The sequence below is a fragment of the Salvelinus fontinalis genome, chromosome 3 (assembly GCF_029448725.1).
Source record: "Salvelinus fontinalis isolate EN_2023a chromosome 3, ASM2944872v1, whole genome shotgun sequence".
NCBI lineage: Eukaryota > Metazoa > Chordata > Actinopteri > Salmoniformes > Salmonidae > Salvelinus > Salvelinus fontinalis.
Window position 1 is genome coordinate 27,656,492 of NC_074667.1, and position 22,216 is coordinate 27,678,707.

Genomic DNA, 22,216 nt, shown 5'->3' on the forward strand with positions numbered 1-22,216 from the left:
ACATTTTGTTACAGCCTGAATTAAAACGTTCATTTTTTAATCTCACCCTTCTACACACAATACCCCATAATGACAAAGTGGAAACATGTTTTAGAAATGTTTGCACATTTTATTGAAAATGAAATGCAGAAATATCTCGTTTACATAAGTATTCAAACCTGAGTCAATACTTTGTCTAGGCACCTTTGACAGCTATTACAGCTGAGAGTCTTTCTGGGTAAAAGGCGCTGCATGGTCAAGCCATACAGCATTTACTGCGACGCGGCCTCCGCAGAAGTCAGAGCAAGCATATTTTTTGCGCTTCGCTGAGCTGTTGTCAAGCATAATTTGGCTTCAAGTCTTTAAGAGCTTTCCACACCTGGATTGTGCAACATTTGTCCATTATACTTTTCAAAATTATTCCAGCTCTGTCAAATTGCTGGACAGACATTTTCAGGTCTTGCCATAGATTTTCAAGTAGATTTAAATCTAAACTGTAACTCGGACATTCGGGAACCATCACTGTCTTCTTGGTAAGCCATAACAAATGGGTTGAATGCTTATTGACTCAAGATATTTCTGATTTTCATAAATTTGTAAAAGTTTATAAAAACATAATTCCACTTTGAAATTGTGTGTAGGCCAGTGACAAATCTCAATGTAATAATTTTAAATTCAGATTGTGTTACAATGTGGAAAAAGTCAAGGGGTGTGAATACTTTCTGAAGGTGCTGTACACTTCCCTATGTATTTAGTTGGATAATGATAAACCAAAAAATGATTAATTTGGCTCTGTATTCCAGCATTTTGGATTTGAGATGAAATGTTTCATTTGATTGTATTTTCATATGTTTTACTGTTTAGAAATGAAAGCACTATCTAGTCCCCCCATTTTTGAAGGTGTCAGAAGTATTTTGACAAATTCACTTGTAGTATTAAAGTATTCAAAATTGTAGTATTTGGTCACATTCCTAGCATGCAATGACTACATCAAGTGACTACAAACTTCTTGGATGCTTTTGCGGTTTGTTTTGGCTGCGTTTTCAGATTGTTGTTCGCAATAGAAATGAATGGTAAATGTATTGTGACATTTTGGAGTCACTTTTATTGTAAATAAGCTTATGTTTCTGAACACTTCTACATTAATGTGGCTGCTACCATGATTATGGATAATCATGAATGAATTGTGGATAATGAGTGAGAAGGTACAACGATCATACCCCCAAGACATTTGAACCTCTCACCATGACAGAGGTTAGCATTTTTGTTGTTGTTGAGGAGCATCGTTCACTCATTATTCAGGATTCGTTCATGATTATCCATAATCTTGGTAGCATCCACAATGTACTGTTCAGAAACATATTTTATTCTTACTTAACAATAAAAGGTGACTCAAGTGACACAATACATTATTCACCATTCCTATTGGGCAAATCATAATCTGAAACACAACCAAACTGCAAATGCATCCAACAAGTTTGTAGTCAAGTATGAAAATACCTTCAAATAAAAGGTGGCATTCTGTACTGTCGCCTCATAACATTTGATGTCATCCAAGATGCTAGAGTATAGGGCCAAATGTACATATTTTAGCTTCACTGTCCAAATAAATACGTAGGGGTATGTATATGGAAATGTACCCCCTATAACATGTTAGCCTCCACAGGGACTCTCCTGTGCCTCTTGTCCTCCAAGCTCTCAGGTCCCAGACAGGACAGGAGCCAAGAGCAGAGTGGATTACACACCAACAGACATTTAATGGGAACTCTGCTCACTTTTTTTACATGTATTTTTATTGCCATTTATGATCTCCTGTATGTATTGATATTCTAGTGGTGTTGGATGCTAAATAAGAAAGTCTGAAGAAAAAAAACGTGCCTTTGTACTGTGAATGAGAGTGTGTGGCTTTTTAAGAATTTCAGTCAGGCCTTAGCTCTTGGACTTGGGACAACCATTAGGTCATGGGTCACTTGAAGTGATGCCGCTCCGTATTTCTGATTTTAAAAGAGTCTTCTGTATCCTGTCTGCTCTGCAGAGGAGCCGCTGATGCATCATTCATCCTCTTATTTGGAATGGGGATCTGCAGTCATCGCAGGGTGCTGGTGGTGAAGTACTTCAGCAGGGCAGGACACAGTGATATCACTGGCAGTGTCAGCTGATGTGTGTGCAGGGTTAGGGAAGAAGGCAACGTGCCTTGCTTTGTTCCAATCCCAGCCTCGGTAACAAACCGTCCAGCAGTTTCTGAAGTAAAAAAAACAAAAACCATCATTGCATGCCAGTACAGTTAACTTAACTGGTACCAAAGAGGTCTAAAGCTTAGCCAACACTTTGTTGTAAAGCATCTATATTGTGAAGAGGTGTTTACCTAAGGTGGGAGTATTTGTGGTCCCCAAGAATATGACATCCCAGAACGTATGCCATATGGATCCTCACCCCTATGAGCAGGAGAGGATGGATGAGGCAAGAGACACAGTGAACAGGTTGCTACGCTGGTTCACAAGGTTGTTCAAACATGGTGCTACTATTAAAAGGAGCACAGTGTCTTCTATGACCTAGGTTAATGTGAGGTATTAGCGTGTGGCAGACCCCTCAACAACACGAAGACTAAAGAACAATGCAGGTTTTTTGAAGGACTTTTTACTGACTCGAGAGTTACGATACAATTCCTCTGATTTGACTCATTCGTTTTAAGTCGTTTGTTTGACCTGCTGGCCGCAATGAATTCTACAGCAGGATTAATACGGACTCCTCCGTTGACGTGCTCCGAACAATAACTGTCGGTCATATATTCTCGCAAGTTCTACACAGCTTTGTAGAACCAAAACATACACAGCCTCTGCTCAACAAACTCGAACTTGAGAATGAATCATTTGGGATGCTGCAGATCGCAAACAATATTATGCTTATCACCCTCAAGGCAGTCAAGCAATGCGTTCCGCCAAGACTCGCTCGCAATCTAGTCGAGTTGCTGCCACAACTCATTTCAAATGTACCGAGAAATAATTGTATTTAATGCCTAGCAATCAACAAATGTACATTGTCTAAAGCACCCTTTTACAAGTCTCAGTCACAAATGACAGCTCCAATAAGCCCCTTATGGTGAATGAGAGGGCTTGTAGAATCATGACTATTTTGAGTTTTCAGTTCATCATTCGCCGGTAAGGGTCCTGTGTTCTCTGGGCATTACTGACTCAAATGAACAAAATAAGTCGAAAGATTTGTTCTTTTGACTGAACGAGTCGAAAAGATTAGTCAGTAAAAAAGACCCGAACTCCCCCCCCACTAATGAAGACAGGTTCCATGTCATCTTTTTTGAAGTCATGTTATATAGCAATCAGTTAGGATGTGTGGAGTGACTGCAAAAACAGATGACTTGGAACCACACCAGATTCAATTACTTCAGAAGTGTCGCTACCTGTGATGGGCTGGAGCTCCACAAGGCTGCAGCCATTGCTGCTGTCCAGGACACGTACTGGGACACTGCCCCCTGGGCCTGCACGTTAGTCACTCCCTCTGTACACAGGACTCAGGCCTATCTGAGAGGGATTATGGGCCTTTAGGTTAGGTGTATACAATTACACAATATATTATGTACAAATATAGGATCTATAACAGATGCTAACTTCAAAACCTGAAGAACATTGCAGTATCTGCTGAAAGCCACCGATACAAACATGACGAGTTATGCACTCTACTGTCAATGTGTCACTAGAAGACTACAGCAATTGCCAGCATTTGGTAAGAAGCTTATGATATATTGTTCGAAAGCAGTTTGTTACCTTGAAATGAGCCTGAGCCCAGGTGAATTCTCTCTCTATGAGGGTTGTCAAGTCATCCCCTCATAGGGAACAGGCCACAGCAGCAATGCTGCATGGGGGAATAGGGAAAAAGGAAGATGACTGAAAGTGTAATGTAACCAGGAAGTAGCATGAGGTTCAGAGGCTACGTCACTGCTTGTTAGATACTACTGCACTGTCGGAGCTCGGAACACGAGCATTTCACTACACCCGCAATAACATCTGCTATGTCTATGCAACCAATAAAGTTTGATTTGAGGTGTGAATCGAGCCCAATAACCCTTGGGTCCAGGGCCAGACACATCACCGCTGCTCCAAGAAAACTAGGGAGCTAGTTGTCAACGGCAGGGTCATTACAAAAACTCTGCCATATGATGAGCTGCCTGGATCCTTATCTTAAACTAAATCTCTAAACACACAGACATCCATACACCAATATTTCCTCTCCACTTGGTGTTTTTTTGTGGAGGTTTTGTACATAGTCCGGTGCTTCATCAGTCCTTGCCAGCAAGAGGGCCCCTGTTGTCTCCTTGTCCAATCCAAGGCGGACTTTCAGCTGGGAGTGGGGCTCAGCCCTCAATGCCATCCATCACCTTGGCAAGGACTGGAAGATGTCCATGATATTCCTTTGACCCATTTAGGGGGAAGATTATTGGATTTAAATCACAGTGATTTTTGAAAACACCTCTGGGTATTAAGATGTATTTTTTACAAGTGACATTCAAATGAACAATCTCTTTCATGATATAATCCTTGACTGTGTGTTTGACCATATAAGCCTTATGTACCATAATGTAATAGGCATGTAAATACATTGCCTCAACACCCAATACCTTGAACAGAAGCTCCATATGGCTTATTGATGACAGCGAGCTCTGGATGTGGGAGAATCAGACCTCTTTGAAGGTGCTTGGCCAGAACGTTGGGGTGAATATTACTCAGCTGCTGAGTGAGCTGTCGCAGCTCGATGAACCTCTTTTAGCAGTGTGGACACTTGCCGCAATCATATACCGGGCATCACTGCATCTCAGTGCAAGAGGCGTCACTAGTACCTAGTTCGAATCCAGGCTGTATCACATCCGGCCGTGATTGGGAGTCCCATAGGGCGGCGCACAATGGTCCCAGCGTCGTCCGGGTTTGGCCGGAGTAGGCCGCCATTGTAAATAATAATTTGTTCTTAACTGACTTGCCTAGTTCAATTTTAAAAAATAAGAGTCGACTAGCATATGAACGCGGCAACTGACACCGAGGATAAGGGTGTCTATTCTGATCCACCACCAGTTGCATTTCCTTTCTGTTTCTCCTGGCGAATTTTGCGTGAAGGGTCCATGAATCTCAGATTCGGTCTCTTGTCAGAGAGACCCTGGTGCTGGTGCCTCTCGTCTCGATGCAGAAGCATGTGTCCGCGTGAGCAATGATGCTGATGCTCCCCTCCGTATGTGACAAATATTGCTCGTTCTCCCTGAGCGAATTAGCATTTCACATGTGCTTATAACATCCTTGTTACAATTCAGCGTTCCCGTCCTGTAGTTGTTTATGACAACTAGCCTACTTAAAAGATTTTATAAAGCTCATGTCGGCTTGTGCCTGAAGCTGAAAACACTGTAATCATAGTGGTGGTTGATTTCTTCACACCGGAAATTCTGTATATTGACTTCCCATTTTTCAGATTCGCACAAACACGTGAATGATTCTACAACGTTAGAAATGCTGCAGCTGAATGGATATCCAGTCTGAGCTATGCATTGTGCGAATAGGCTACGCAAATACTTTCATAATGCATAGTTATTTTGGAGTTGAGGCTAATCGTTTTGGGAATATTATTGGAGGGAAGGGAACATTATATTCAGTCAGTGGGCACACGTGTTTCATGAACAACATTATCGTGAACAACAATAGTGAAATCGGTGGTTTGCCTTAAAATTAAAATTCCCGCATTGAAACATGTAAAACTGATACAAATAGTGGAATCATGACGCAGACTAGATCCCGGTTGGCAATGGCATGTTTGTTATATATATATTCAACAAAATACAATAATTTGTTCATTTGAAAAAAGAACAAATCAGTTGAAATTGCACTGTGGGTGTATTAGACTTCAGAATTGCATTGGGGCTTATACATTTATGTACTGAGTTTTCATCAATATTAGCGCCATACCTATGGATCTTGGCACCCACAGAACACAACTGTGAAGAGTTTACACAAACATTAGCATTGTAGCGCTTATTGAAGGACTTTAAATGTGGGAAATGAACTCATTGTTGATGTTTGTTGAATTTATATAATATTCCAATTTTGTTTAATATTCTAGTCCAAGTGTGGCATGACTAAATTATTTTTGCGTTTGCAGCTGATTTAATGGGGGACTTTTATTTTGAAGTCAAACCGCAGATTCCACTATTGCTGCTCAAGCTAATGTTGTTCACGACACACCACACATGGCCCGACATTCAATGGACCAGCCTGCAAATTCCGATTTGTCAATACATCTTGCTGAGATGTCAGTCCGCCATTCTGTCCTCGCCTAGAGTGATAAAAAAATAAATAAAATAAAAAACATTGATTGATGTCCAAATTCTGCGGCTGTCGAGATGAAGATTACGGACAGCGTGTTGCGAAGTTTTAGGGTTGCTAGGACATTCCGGGAGAATTCGCAGAAAGTCAATTGTGTGGACTACAGCTCGAACGGCGAGAGTGCAATATCTAGTAGCGACGACGACTCCATTGTTTTATATGACTGTCAGGAGGGAAAGTGAGCACAATTAATCTTGTTTCATCAGCTGCAGTTTGCATGCCGTAACCTACACGTGCACAAAACAGGCTAGAAGACACATTTTCTGTGTGGGGCCTGTTGTTTGGGAACATCCCCGAGCTCTAGTCCCACATGGAGGTCGATTGTTCAAGTGGGCAAAAAAAGGTGTCCGAAAATATAATAATTCATGTTATATTACAATTATAATCTAAGGCTGGAAAATTATAAACCCATCAAGACATGGTTAATAATACTGTACAGTTTAAATACAAATAGTTGGCATAGAATGAAGATTATTTTATTAGAAGGAAACGGAAACACTGCATTACATAACCACAATATGTTTAACTTTGACATAAGTTACTGTGAATGAGAGAGAATCAAAGCTTTAATGTACCGTGTTGTCAAATTGTCTTGTCTTGTGTCATCATGTCCCCTTCTGCCCTCACCCCACTTCAGACCAATACGGACCCTGTACAGTAAGAAGTACGGAGTAGACCTTATCCGGTATACACACGGGGATGCCAACACAGTCGTCTACAGCTCCAACAAACTAGATGGTAGGAATTTCTGGAAGTTGAACAGCTCCAATGCTGCGTTTACACAGGCAGCCCAATTATGATATTTTTTCCACCAATTGGTCTTTTGACAAATCACATAAGATATTTTTACAGCAGATCATTTTCTGAGCTGATCTGATTGGACAAAATACCAAAGAGTGAAAAAAATATCAGAATTGGCCTGCCTGTGTAAACACAGCCTAATAAAAAAAGCGGTCAAGCCAACATACAGTATGTTAGTGTGTGCAGTGTTTTCCCTGTATTTTATAAAGTGGGGCGCAAAGATGCTAAAAACGTGATTTGCTGCTTCCATAAAATTAAATCAAACACGTGTTTGTGTCAGTTTTACAAAAGTATGACCTCACTCATGTCCTCTCTCTGACTCATCCAGATACCATCCGATACCTGTCTCTCACTGACAACAAGTACATCCGCTACTTCCCTGGGCACACTGATAGGTGAGACAACACTTTTGAGGGATTCATATACAGTTAATGGTTGTTTGGACACTAACATTGATTACACACTGTGTGGATGTTGTCAGGGTTGTTGCTCTCTCCATGTCACCGGTGGATGACACGTTTATCTCCGGTTCCTTGGATATGACCATACGACTCTGGGATCTGCGCTCTCCAAACTGTCAGGTGAATAAGAGCAGCCTTTAGAAGCCACAATTCTTTCACTGTGCTCTTTAGATGAGCTTGTGAAAAGACATATCAATGTATTTTATATCATGTAACAGGCCTTGAAATGTGTGTTTCTTTGTCTTAGGGTCTTTTTTTTTTTTTTTTTTTTTTTTTAGGGGTGGATCAGCTTAGTATTGCGGAAAGAATGTTGCTTCCAATGTAATTGTCTGCATCATTTCCATTCCCCCATATTTTTTGGGGTAAATATATATATCCATATACGTATGCATACATATACACATATATACATACACATACCTATATAGACATACATACTTTTTTAAAGAATATGCCTTTATTATTATTCCCCGCGACCCTACCACCAATCCCCCAATTGGAGTAAACTTATAAACACTTCTGCTTTTACCTTCAATTTCTACATCTTATACCTATCTTACAGACACAGTCCACTTTACAATAGTTCTCTCTTATTTGTTCTTAGTCCTTCCTCTATTTCTGTTGTCCATCCAATTTTATTTCCACTTGTAACTGTGCTATTTCACAAAAGCTCCGCACCTATACACATTTCACAGATCCCGTATGCCCTATATTGTTTATCTTGTTATTAGTCCCACCCTTCAGCTCCACCCAACCCCTCCCATCTATCTTCCAACATCATCCATTTCGGATTTCTATTTGCCATACATTTCTCAACTGTGCTGTGATGCTTCACAAAAGACCTGAACCTTCCTATTCTCATAGCTTCTACAGATTGTAAATTAAAAATAAACATCTTTGCCAAAATAATTATTATATTATTGATTGATTGACTATGGCTTTTCAAATCCCCCAGTATTGCTATCTGTAGCGTTAGTTTTAGGCAAATGTTGCAATTCTTCAGCCATTCCTGGACCTGTGACCAAAAACGAGCTACATATGGACAATACCAAAATAAATGATCTAATGACTCTGCCTCCTCACAACAGAATCTGCAGAGCTGGGAAGATTGTATACCCCATATATATAACATTCTATTAGTTGCAAGAATTTTGTACAGTAATTTATATTGAAAAATTCGAAGTTTTGAATCCGGCGTTGTTTTGCGTATCAATTCATAAACCATGTGCCATGGAATGGGTACATCGAAAATCTCTTCCCAACTATTTTGCAATTTGTATGGCACAGCTGTTAGTTTTTTGGTCCTTAAATGAAATTGGTATATGTTTTTATTTATCACACTTTTCTTTAACCATTTTTGTTCTTTAATACAGGGCCAACATACAAGTTCCTTACTTTTTCCCCCTTCTACTTGCCTCTTCCATTTTTGTGGTAATGCTGCAATTAATTGGTTGTAATTTTGGGTAGAGCAGACTTTTCCATATGTCTGTGTTAGCTGCATGTGTGACATAACTCCACCAGTCCTATTTATGATATCATTCACAAAAATTATACCTTTTTTAAACATTTCTTCGATAAATACAGTTTTTTTATCAATTATTATATTTGAATTTAACCACAATATTTGTTGTACTATTTGTTCCGTCCTTTCAGGTGGATTAAACTGAAATTGCAACCAACTTTCTAAGGCTTGTTTAAAGAATAAGGATATTTTGGAGATCATTTCCTTTTCAAACAACCGAAAATGAGCAGGTGTAATCTGAATAAAGGGAAAAAGGCCCTTCTTGAACATAGGATGAGACATTCGTACCAGTTTACTAGAGAACCAGTTTGGATTTAAGTATAACTTTTGTATGACCGATGCCTTTAGTGAGAGGTCTAATGCTTTAATATTTAATAATTTCTGCCCTCCGAATTCATATTCGTTATATAAATAGGCCCTTTTAATTTTATCTGGCTTGCCGTTCCAAATAAAATTGAATATTTTTTGTTCATATAATTTAAAAAACAGGTCACTAGGTGTAGGCAAAACCATAAGCAAATAGGTAAACTGTGATATGACTAAAGAGTTAATTAGGGTGATTTTTCCACAAATAGACAGGTATTTTCCTTTCCATGGTAGCAAGATCTTATCTATTTTTGCTAACTTTCTATAAAAATTTATTGGAGTGAGATCATTTCTTTCTTTTGGGATTTTTATACCGAGTATGTCCACATCTCCGTCAGACCATTTAATTGGTAAACTACATGGCAATATAAAATGTGTATTTTTTAGTGATCCAATACGTAATATGGTACATTTATCATAATTTGGTTTTAATCCAGAGAGGATAGCAAAGGTATCTAGATCCTCTATGAGGCCCTGGAGAGACTCTAGTTGTGGTTTTAAAAGAAAACATGAATCATCAGCGTACAATGACACCTTAGTTTTTAAGCCATGGATTTCTAATCCTTTAATATTAATGTTTGATCTAATTTTAACAGCTAACATTTCGATGGCAATAATAAATAGATATGCCGATAGTGGACAACCTTGTTTTACTCCTCTAGATAGTTTAAAACTTTCTGAGATGTAGCCATTATTTACTATTTTACACCTAGGGTTACTATACATAATTTTAACCCATTTTATAAGAGATTCCCCAAAATTGAAATATTCTAGGCATTTATATATAAACTCCAGTCGTACTTTATCAAAAGCCTTTTCAAAATCAGCTATGAAAACCAGGCCTGGTGTCCCCGATATCTCATAGTGTTCTATTGTTTCCAGTACTTGCCTTATATTATCTCCAATGTATCGTCCATGTAAAAAACCTGTCTGATTAGGATGAATAATATCTGACAAAACTTGTCTTAAAAAACTTGTCTTAGGGTCTTACTAATCCTTTGGGGAAGCCTGTTTGCTCCTATGATCCCGAGGGCCTGATATTTGCTGCTGGGGTCGACTCTGAGGCGATTAAACTGTACGACCTCCGCTCCTTTGACAAGGTAACATTGGAAATGTATTAGTGTTTGTAATGTACTATTTGTTTATTATGTATGTACAGCGCAAGTGAAAAGTTTGGACACACCTACTCATTCAAGGGTTTTTCTTTATTTGTACTATGTTCTACAATGTAGAATAATAGTGAAGACATCAAAACTATGAAACAACACCTATGGAATCATGTAGTAACTAAAAAAGTATTAAACAAATCAAAATAGATTTTAGATTTTAGATTCTTCAAAGTAGCCACCCTTTGCCTTGATGACAGCTTTGCACACTCTTGGCATTCTCTCAACCAGCATCACCTGGAATGCTTTTCCAACAGTCTTGAAGAAGTTCCCACATATGCTGAGCACTTGTTGGCTGCTTTTCCTTCACTCTGCGGTCCAACTCATCCCAAACAATCTCAATTGGGTTGTCGGGTGATTGTGGAGGCCAGGTCATCTGATGCAGCACTCTATCACTCTCCTTCTTGGTCAAATAGCCCTTACACAGCCTGGAGGTGTGTTTTGGGTCATTGTCCTGTTGAAAAACAAATGATAATCCCACTAAGCGCAAACCAGATGGGATGGCGTATCACTGCAGAATGCTGTGGTAGCCATGCTGGTTAAGTGTGCCTTGAATTCTAAATAAATCAGACAGTGTCACCAGCAAAGCACCATCACACCTCCAACTCCGTGCTTCATGGTGGGAACCACACATGCGGAGATCATCCGTACACCTACTCTGCGTCTCACAAAGACACGGTGGTTGGAACCAAAAATGTGAAATTAGGACTCATTAGACCAAATGACAGATCTCCACCGGTCTAATGTCCATTGCTCGTGTTTCTTGGCCTAAGCAAGTCTTCTTATTGGTGTCCTTTAGTAGTGGTTTCTTTGCAGCATTTCGACCATGAATGCCTGATTCATGCAGTCTTCTCTGAACAGTTGATGTTGATATGTGTCTGTTACTTGAACTCTGTGAAGCATTTATTTGGGCTGCAATTTCTGAGGCTGGTAACTCGAATGAACTTATCCTCTGCAGCAGAGGTAACTCTGGGTCTTCCTTTCCTGTGGCGGTCCTCCTGAGAGATGAGAGCCAGTTTCATCATAGCGCTTGATGGTTTTTGCGACTGCACTTAAAGAAACTTTCAAAGTTCTTGAAATTTTCCAGATTCACTAACCTTCATGTCTTAAAGTAATGATGGACTGTTGTATCTCTTTGCTTATTTGAGCTGTTCTTGCTATAATATGGACCTGGTCTTTTACCAAATAGGGCTATCTTCTGTACACCACCCATACCATGTCACAACACAACTGATTGGCTCAAACACATTAAGGAAAGAAATTCCACAAATTAACTTTTAACAAGGCACACCGGTTGAGAGAATGCCGAGAGTGTGCAAAGATGAGATGGCGCCGGAGGGGATGGCTGCCTTTTTATGGGCTCTTAACCAACCGTGCAATTTTGTTTGTTTTTTTCGCATTGTTTGTAACTCATTTTGTACATAATGTTGCTGATAAATGACCGAAAAAGCTTCTGGACATCAGAACAGCGATTACTCACCTTGAACTGTACAATTTTTTTTAATTTAATGAGTCGGACGAGAGGGATTTACTCCAGACACCCAACAAGGCCCTCATCCCCATCATTCGCAGGAGAAAGAGACGTAGATATCGCAGAAGGAGATCGGGATGCCTTGTGAGGATCCGGCGACGAGTGGCTAATCTGCCTTTACCATCGGTGCTATTGGCAAACGTACAATTGTTGGATAATAAAGTGGACGAACTACAAGCACGTATATCCTACCAACAGGACATTGAAAACTGTAATATCTTATGTTTCACAGAGTCGTGGCTGAACGACGACATTAAAACATACAGCTGGCGGGTTATGCACTGTATCGGCAGGATAGAACAGCAGCCTCTGGTAAGACAAGGGTTGGTGGTCTATGTATATTCGTAAACAACAGCTAGTGCACGATATCTAAGGAGGTCTCAAGGTTTTGCTCGCCTGGGGTAGAGTAGCTCATGATAAGCTGTAGACCACACTATCTACCTATATTCTTCAAAGCTGTCTATTTACCACCACAAACCGATGCTGGCAATAAGACCGCACTGAGCTGTATATGACCATTAGCAAACAGGAAACCGCTCATCCAGAGGTGGTGCTCCTAGTGGCCGGGGACTTTAATGCAGGGGAACTTAAATCCGTTTGACCTCATTTCTACCAGCATGTTAATTGTGCAATCAGAGGGGAGAAAACTCTAGACCACCTTTACTCCACACACAGAGACACGTACAAATCTCTCCCTCGCAATCCATTTGACCATAATTCTATCCTCCTGATTCCTGCTTACAAGCAAAAATTTAAGCAGGAAGCACAAGTGACTCGGTCAATAAAAAAGTGGTCAGATGAAGCCGATGCAAAGCTACAGGGCTGTTTTGCTAGCACAGACTGGAATATGTTCCGGGATTCTTCAGATGGCATTGAGGAGTACACTACATCAGTCACTGGCTTCATCAATAAGTGCATCGATGACATCGTCCCCACAGTGACTACGTACATACCCCAACCAGAAGCTATGGATTATAGGCAACATCCACAGTGAGCTAAAGGGTAGAGCTGCCGATTTCAAGGAGCGGGACTCTAACCCGGAAGCTCATAAGAAATCCCGCTATGCCCTCCGATGAACCATCAAATAGGCAAAGTGTCAATACAGGACTAAGATCGAATCTTACTACATCGGCTCCGACACTCGTCGGATGTGGCAGGGCTTGCAAACTATTACATGCTACATAGGGAAGCACAGCCGCGAGCTGCCCAGTGATACGAGCCTACCAGACAAGCTAAATTACTTCTATGCTCGCCTCGAGGCAAGTAACACTGAAACAAGCATGAGAGCATCAGCTGTTCCGGACAACTGTGTGATCACACTCTCCGTAGCCGATGTGAGTAAGACCTTTAAACAGGTCAACATTCACAAGGCCGCAGGGCCAGAAGGATTACCAGGACGCGTACTCCGAGCATGCGCAGACCAACTAGCAAGTGTCTGCACTGACATTTTCAACCTCTCCCTGTCTGAGTCTGTAATACCAACATGTTTCAAGCAGACCACCATAGTCCCTGTGCACAAGAACACTAAGGTAACCTGCCCAAATAACTACCGACCCGTAGCACTCACGTCTGTAGCCATGAAGTTCTTCGAAAGGCTGTTCATGGCTCACATCAACACCATTATCCCAGAAACCCTAGATGCACTCCAATTTGCATACCGCCCCAACAGATCTACAGATGATGCAATCTCTATTGCACTCCACACTGCCCTTTCACAGTTGGACAAAAGGAACACCTATGTGAAAATGCTATTCATTGACTACAACTCAGCGTTCAACACCATAGTGCCCTCAAAGCTCATCACTAAGCTAAGGACCCTGGGACTAAACACCTCCCTCTGCAACTGGATCCTGGACTTCCTGACGGGCCGCCCCCAGGTGGTAAGGGTAGGTAACAACACATCTGCCACGCTGATCCTCAACACGGGGGCCCCTCGGGGGTGCGTGCTCAGTCCCCTCCTGTACTCCCTGTTCACTCATGACTGCATGGCCAGGCACGACTCCAACACCATCATTAAGTTTGCAGACGACACAACAGTGGTAGGCCTGATCACCAACAACGACGAGACAGCCTATGGGGAGGAGGTCAGAGACCTGGCCGTGTGGTGCCAGGACAACAACCTCTCCCTCAACGTGATCAATACAAAGGAGATGATTGTAGACTACAGGAAAAGGAGGACCGAGCACTCCCCCATTCTCATGGACGGGGCTGCAGTGGAGCAGGTTGAGAGCTTCAAGTTCATTGGTGTCCACATCACCAACAAACTAACATGGTCCAAGCACACCAAGACAGTCGTGAAGAGGGCACGACAAAACCTATTCCCCCTCAGGAGACTGAAAAGATTTGGCATGGGTCCTCAGATCTTAAGAAAGTTCTACAGCTGCACCATCGAGAGCCTCCTGACTGGTTGCATAACTGCCTGGTGTAGCAACTGCTCGGCCTCCGACCGCAAGGCACTACAGAAGGTAGTGTGTACGGCCCAGTACATCACTGGGGCCAAGCTTCCTGCCGTCCAGGACCTCTATACCAGGCGGTGTCAGAGGAAGGCCCTAAAAATTGTCAAAGACTCCAGCCACCCTAGTCATAGACTGTTCTCTGTGCTACTGTACGGCAAGCGGTACCAGAGCGCCAAGTCTAGGTCCAGGAGGCTTCTAAACAGCTTCCACCCCCAAGCCATAAGACAGCTGAACATCTAATCAAATGACCATTTGCATTGCCCCCCCCTCCCCCCTTTTGCGCTGCTGCTGCTGCTCTCTGTTTATTATCTATGCATAGTCACTTTAATAACTCTACCTACATGTACACGTTATCTCAATTACCTCGACTAACTGGTGCCCCCGCACATTGACTCTGTACCTGTATCCTCTGTATATAGCCTTGCTATTGTTATTTTACTGCTGCTCTTTAATTATTTGTTACTTTTATTTCTTTTTTTTGTTGGTATTTTTCTTAACTGCATTGTTGGTTAAGGGCTTGTATTCAGCATTTCACTGTAAGGTCTACACCTGTTGTATTTGGCGGATGTGACAAATACGATTTGATTTGAAGCTGTCATCAATCAAGCAAAGGGCGGCTACTTTGAAGAGTCTCAAACATAAAATATATTTTGATTTGTTTAACACTTTTTTTGGTTATTACATGATTCCATATGTGTTATTTCATAGTTTTGATGTAGAAAATAGTAAAATAAAGTAAAACCATGGAATGAGTAGGTGTGTCCAAACTTTTGACTGTGTATGTCAGGTTTTACCGTTAGAAAATGTGTATGATGATCGCCCTCAGTTGTGAGTTGCTGTGGTGATGTCAATTTGTTGTTTACTTGTGTTCAGGGCCCATTCGCCTCCTTTGAGACTCTGTTTAGCCGTGTCTGTGAGTGGACTGGACTGAAGTTCAGCAGGGACGGGAAGCAGATTCTCATCTCTACCAACGGGGGTGCTATTCGGATCCTAGATGCCTTCAATGGATCTGTGCTGCACACTTTCTCAGTGAGAGAACCGTTACCACACTGCACTGATAGACCGGAAGTGCATATTCTTCACACACATATCTACGAGTATGCACATCACAGGAGGTTGTTAGCACCTTAATTGGGGAGAACGGGCTCGTGGTAATGTCTGGAGCGGAATTAGTGGAATGGTATCAAATAGTGTTTGATGCCATTCCATTTGCTCTGTTCCCGCCATCATTATTAGCCGTTCTCCGCTAAGCAGCATCATGTGATGCACATAGCTGTGTCTAGTAAATACATAGTTGTTTTCGGACTGGCTGAATCAAACGTGTCTCCCCTGTGTATTCTGTAGGGCTACAACAACAGTAAAGGCATTTCATTGGAGGCCTGCTTCACCCCAGACTCAGACTTTGTCATGATTGGTAAGCCCGACACCTCCAATTTCCATCATTAGGACTTAGCAAACTAGGCTGTCTTACCCAGCCCTCCCTGATCCACCAAAGTCTGTCAGAACAACTCAACACAATTTCAAGTCTGAAGCACTCAAGCCAATTCCAGAGTCACCAATTAGCCATTTGACCCTATGAACTGATATTATTACTCTGCCTATCAGTCCATATGTTTGTCAAACTTTTGTCCCCCAATCCATAACCACCTAACCCTCATGTTGTCCTTTATGCCCCAGGTTCAGAGGATGGGAGGGTCCATGTGTGGAGTACAGAGAGTGGGATGAAAATAGCTGTTCTGGACGGGAAGCATTCAGGACCAATCAACACACTGCAGTTTAACCCTAAATACATGACGTTTGCCAGCGCCTGCTCCAATATGGTGAGACATACACACACACACACACACACACACTTTCATCAGCCTAAACACACCCACACAACCATGCTTAGACACACATTAATTGTCTCTAATTTGCCCCTGCCAAAATCTACCACACGCTCTCTCTCTTTTTGCAGGCGTTCTGGCTTCCCTGTGTAGGAGACTGATAAAGGTGTGGGACCACAGAGACAAACTGTCATCATCATTACCAGGATGCCTTTCTCCTTTCATGTTGCTCTGAGTATACAGAGACCGAACACTATGGACTCTAACGGCACCATATGAAATTGTAGGCACATTAAGGCATTGGTGAAAGGGATTCCACTGACGATTAACCACGAGGAGAACTGTCACTCTGTAAACTGATTTATTTGCCAAATGGGGAAGGCTACATGAGGGAATCACTAGAGCTGTGGGAGACAGTAGTTATTGTCCACTGTGACAGGTGCTTGTTGAAAAGTTTTTATATGAGTAGAGAATACCCGTGGTGTACTACTGACTAACACTTGCTTTTATATATCTCGTTTTTTTCAACTGTGATTCTGAGCAAGGTGCCACAATGTATTAATTAGCAGACAATTATGACCTTTTAACTTTTTAATACAGTGACAACTCCAATCAAGTATGCATTTTAACTGCGGAGACATGTTTTATTGGGAATTCAATATTTGTTTATTTTGTACTGTTTATTCAGAAAGTATTAAAGTGTTTTACGTCTAATGTACTTAAACTGGTGTTTTTCATGTGTGCGTGCACTCCTTGTCTGAAGGACAAGTGGATAAACAGGTTAATGTTTATCCCTGCATGTTTTTCTTTTTTCAAAAGTCTTATGGAATGTAGGCCTACATTGAACACCACACGTTGGCTGCTACTTTAGGCTGAATGACAACAGCTATTTCCATGTTAATATGTTATGGGATGCAGTTTCTCTATTGTTTTTGATGGTAGGCTGACATTATGATCAAATGGCCACAGTAGGCTACTTGGCCACTGTTAAAACTGTCATTTAAAGCGGGTACAGCCTCAGTGTTCACACAACGTTCAAGTTTGCTCTCGGCAGACCTGAAATCTGCTCAGTGCTGAGAAACTTTGGGGGAACATTACTTGCTCCTCATCTTTAAGCCACAAGACACATTTTTATATTAAGCTTTTCACCTGCATCTCTTCTTTTTTTTCTTACGGGCCTGGCATTCCCTTTACAGGAGGAGGTCAAACTCTCTCTGCAGCAACTCAAGCAGAAACGTATCAACTCCATACAGCTGGTGATCTGGCCTCACATAACAAGCATAGAAAACAAATATTTTCCCTTCGCTTGTGGACTTCAGTGCACAACACAACAATGTTATGTGACCAGCAGCTAAAACTTCTCCAAGCGAAACATTCATACCATAACCACTAACCGCTACACAGCCTACTTCGTTGTCACCATATTAACGTTACAGTCAACAAACTAGAACTCACGCGTTAGTACAAACCAACCAAAGCAAAAACAAGGACATTTCTAAGTGACCCCAAACTTTTGAACGGTAGTGTGTATATTTTGTACACAATAAAGAAAGTCAATTATGAGTCAACATTTTAATATTGGTCCCAGGGGTGATCAAAGCAAAGAACGCTTATATTCTTGATCTGACTGAGTTCTAATTGTGCATGCCTACTGGCGAACAAGTGGAATCATGAACAGTGGTTTGTTCATTATGTTCGCTTGTGTCCCCCGGATTTGCCTCCTGAATTTGCCTTTTTAGAGACGTGAAACGAACTACCCCAGCTCGGAGTCAGCTCAAGTAGGCAACTAGAGAGGCTGCTGACAGTGTGTTTGCGAGAGGTCGGACCAAAGGCAATTTTAAAACCATCAGTCAGGTGCCCACCCGTCTAGCATCACTACTCTGGACGGTTCTGACTTAGAATATGTGGACAACAACAAATACCTAGGTGTCTGGTTAGACTGTAAACTCTCCTTCCAGTCCCACGTTAAGCATCTACAATCCAAAATTAAATCGAGAATTGGCTTCCTATTTCACAACAAAGCATCCTTCACTCATGCTGCCAAACATACCCTGTAAAACTGACTATCCTACCGATCCTCGACTTCGGCGATGTAATTTACAAAATAGCCTCCAACACTCTACTCAGCAAATTGGATGGAGTCTATCACAGTGCCATCCGTTTTGTCACCAAAGCCCCATATACCACCCACCACTGCGACCTGTACGCTCTCGTAGGCTGGCCCTCGCTTCATACTCGTCGCCAAACCCACTGGCTCCAGGTCATCTACAAGTCTCTGGTAGGTAAAGCCCCACCTTATCTCAGCTCACTGGTCACCATAGCAGCACCCACCCGTAGCACCCCCAAAGCCAATTCCTCCTTTGGCCGCCTTTCCTTCCAGTTCTCTGCTGCCAATGACTGGAACGAACTGCAAAAATCACTGAAGCTGGAGACTCATATCTCCCTCACTAACTTCAAGCACCAGCTGTCAGAGCAGCTCACAGATCATTGCACCTGTACATAGCCCATCTGTAAATATCCCATCCAACTACCTCATCCCCTTACTGTATTTATTTATTTTGCTCCTTTACCCCTCAGTATCTCTACTTGTACATTCATCTTCTGCACATCTATCACTCCAGTGTTTAACTTGTTCTCAACTAGCCTACCTGGTTAAATAAAGGTGTAATAAATAAAAATTAAAAGATGAGGAGCAAGTAATGTTCCCTCCAATTATTCTCAGCACTGAGCAGATTTCAGGTCTGCTGAGTGCAACCTTGAACGTTGTGTGAACACTGAGGCTGTACCCGCTTTAAGTTACAGTTTTAACAGTGGCCAAGTAGCCTAATGTGGCTATTTGATCATTGTTACGGATACAGGTATTCTGTGTGTATCCTGTGTGTATTTCTGTTCTCTCCTTCTTCCCTACTCACAGGTGACAATCATCATTCCCCAATCAGTCATCAATCAGTCGCTAATCGGAAGACACCTGCTCCCTTTCCCTTACCCAATCACATTCCCTTTCCCTTGGTTTAAAAACCCTGTCAGTTGTTTTCTCTGGAGCTCAAATCTCTCTGTCAATGCCATCTGTCTATAGGACTCTTGTTTGGTTTGCAACTACATGTCACTTTGTCCCCACCTGTGAGTATTGTTTTTGGTTATGGTGTTTGAGTTTTTGACGGTGGGAAAAGGGGGTAACCAGACAGGTTGCCCATGGGCATACATTACCCGTAGGAATACTTTGTATATAAACACTAGTTAGAACTGGGCGGACCACCCCCTGTATTTTTGGTTAGTTAGCTGTTGGTGAAGTAGGCTAGCCTAGCTTAGGGGTGTTTTGTGGATACTTATTATTTCTTTCCTTGGGTCCAGCTCAGCCCCTTTTCCTGCCCCCCCCCCCCCCCCCCCCCATTACCGTGTGTTTGTAAATAAACCCTGAGTGTTTGACGGTAGATATTAGTTGTCGTGGTTATTTTGTTCTCACTCTTACTTTCACTACTATAATTTGCATGAGTTATGTTACGGGTCCCATTACATTCCCCCCCCCCCTAGACTGTCGGGCAAAAGGGATTCGTAACGATCATAATGTAGGCCTACCGGGGAGGCCTACCATCAAAAACAATAGAGAAACTGCATCCCATAACATATTAACATGGAAATAGCTGTTCTGTCATTCAGCCCACAGTAGCAGCCAATGTGTGGTATTCAATGTAGGCCTACATTCCATGAGACTTTTGAAAAAAAAAAAAAAAACGTGATAAACATTAACCTGTTTATCCACTTGTCCTTCAGACAAGGTGACTGAAAATGGTGTTGTGGTGTTTGATGCAAGAAACCACGTTATAAAATGCATTATTATTCCCATACGATTATTACAGAGAATAAGACAAATTATGCTACCCTCTGCCTATTGGCTACTTAGCTTATTCAAGCCTGTTTCAAAATACAACACTACCCCTTTAAGACATAAATGTAATTAACTGACTAGCTTTTCAAAGATGTCTAGAAATGTACGCATTTTGTGCTCATGTAAGAACTAATTAGCAAAGGATATGAACAAAATGTGCACATGTGGCTACATGCAGCTCTTGCTTTGATCGCTAAACAAGCACATCTACTCATGACCAGAGCTGTAAAGACAGCCCAGATCAAAGTAAATGGTACAGATCCATATATGGCAAGGGTCTATTTGCATATAGGCCTACTGATGCTCTGATTGGTTATGTCGCACTGGTCTGTGTAGAGTTCGGGTTGAGTCTTAAGTGTCAATGCAATAGAATCCCACTCCGATGAGTTCTGCCTATAACAAAATCTCTTGCATAGTTCATTTTGTTTCAGTATGTTGCATTAAGTGTCTAATATTGCGTTTGTTCGATCACAATTTCCCCAGTAAAGGGAAAGTTTTATTGTGTAAACTTCTGTGAAGAGAGTAGTACACAGCGTTGTACAAGATGTTCAGTTTCTTGGCAATTTCTCGCATGGAATAGCCTTCATTTCTCAGAACAAGAATAGACTGAGTTTCAGAAGAAAGTTCTTTGTTTCTGGACATTTTGAACCTGTAATCAAACCCACAAATGCTGATGCTCCAGATACTCAACTAGTCTAAAGAAAGCCAGTTTTATTGCCTCTTTAATCAGAACAACAGTTCAGTTGTGTTAGCATAATTGCAAAAGGGTTTTCTAAAGACCAATTACTGTTTTAAAATTATAAACTTGGATTAGCTAACACGACATGCCATTGGAACACAGGAGTGATGGTTGCTGATAATGGGCCTCTATACGCCTATGGAGATATTCCATAAAATATTTGCTGTTTCCAGCTCCAATAGTCATTTACAACATTAACAATGTCTACACTGTATTTCTGATCAATTTGATGTTATTTTAATGGACCAAAAAAATGCTTTTCTTTCAAAAACAAGGACATTTCTAAGTAACCCTGAACTTTTGAACAGGAGTGTATGTTTATGAATAAAAATTACCGAGGTCCAGACCTCAAAGCACACTCAGAAGAAGAAAAAAAAAATGCAACAAAATATAGCTAGTTGTAGCTAATGCTTTCAGTACTAAATTCCTTTTTTCCCCCACCTTTATTTAACCAGGTAGGCCAGTTGAGAACAAGTTCTCATTTACAACTGCGACCTGGCCAAGATAAAGCAAAGAAGTGTGACAATAAACACCACAGTTACACGTGGGATAAACAAAAGTACAGTAAATAACACAATAGAAAAATATATATACAATGTGTGCAAATGGAGTAAGGAGGTAAGGCAATAAATAGGCCATAGTAGCGAAGTAATTACAATTTAGAAAATTAACACTGGAGTGATAGATGTGCAGATGATGATGTGCAAGTAGAAATACTGGTGTGCAAAAGAGCAAAAAAAAGTACAGGAAAAACAATATCTGGATGAGGTAGGTAGTTGGCTAGGCTATTTACAGATGGGCTATGTACAGCTGCAGCGATCGTAAACTGCTCAGATAGCCGATGCTTAAAGTTAGTGAGGGAGATATAAGTCTCCAACTTCGGTGATTTTTGCAATTCGTTCCAGTTATTGGCAGCAGACAACTGGAAGGAAAGGCGGCCAAAGTAGGTGTTGACTTTGGGGATGACCAGTGAAATATACCTGCTGGAGCGTGTGCTACGGGTGGGTGTTGATATGGTGACCAGTGAGCTGAGATAAGGCGGAGCTTAACCTAGCAAAGACTCATAGATGACATGGAGCCAGTGGGTCTGGCGACGAATATGTAGTGGG

General features: G+C 41.4%; 1 protein-coding gene and 1 long non-coding RNA gene across 4 annotated transcripts; one reads left to right on the forward strand and one right to left on the reverse strand.

Annotated features, from left to right (window-relative positions):
* Positions 1–84: 84 nt before the first annotated feature.
* Positions 85–7,015, reverse strand: LOC129842889 (uncharacterized). 3 transcript variants are annotated; one of them, XR_008757705.1, is made up of 5 exons: positions 6,929–7,015; positions 3,759–3,846; positions 3,395–3,515; positions 2,345–2,414; positions 85–2,220 (listed from the first exon to the last, which is right to left on the reverse strand). It is a non-coding gene; the product is annotated as an uncharacterized LOC129842889 (long non-coding RNA). The 3 variants fall into 3 exon arrangements; XR_008757704.1 differs by lacking the exon at positions 6,929–7,015 and adding an exon at positions 4,610–5,677; XR_008757703.1 differs by lacking the exon at positions 6,929–7,015 and having other exon boundaries at positions 3,759–5,674.
* On the forward strand, positions 6,187–17,200 carry LOC129842744 (WD repeat-containing protein 82-like). The gene is made up of 9 exons (XM_055911376.1): positions 6,187–6,531; positions 6,991–7,091; positions 7,483–7,549; positions 7,636–7,735; positions 10,487–10,603; positions 15,530–15,685; positions 16,001–16,070; positions 16,334–16,476; positions 16,614–17,200. Exons 1-9 carry the CDS (start codon positions 6,371–6,373, stop codon positions 16,641–16,643), a joined length of 945 nt encoding a protein of 314 aa, XP_055767351.1. The 5' UTR covers positions 6,187–6,370; the 3' UTR covers positions 16,644–17,200.
* Positions 17,201–22,216: the final 5,016 nt, after the last annotated feature.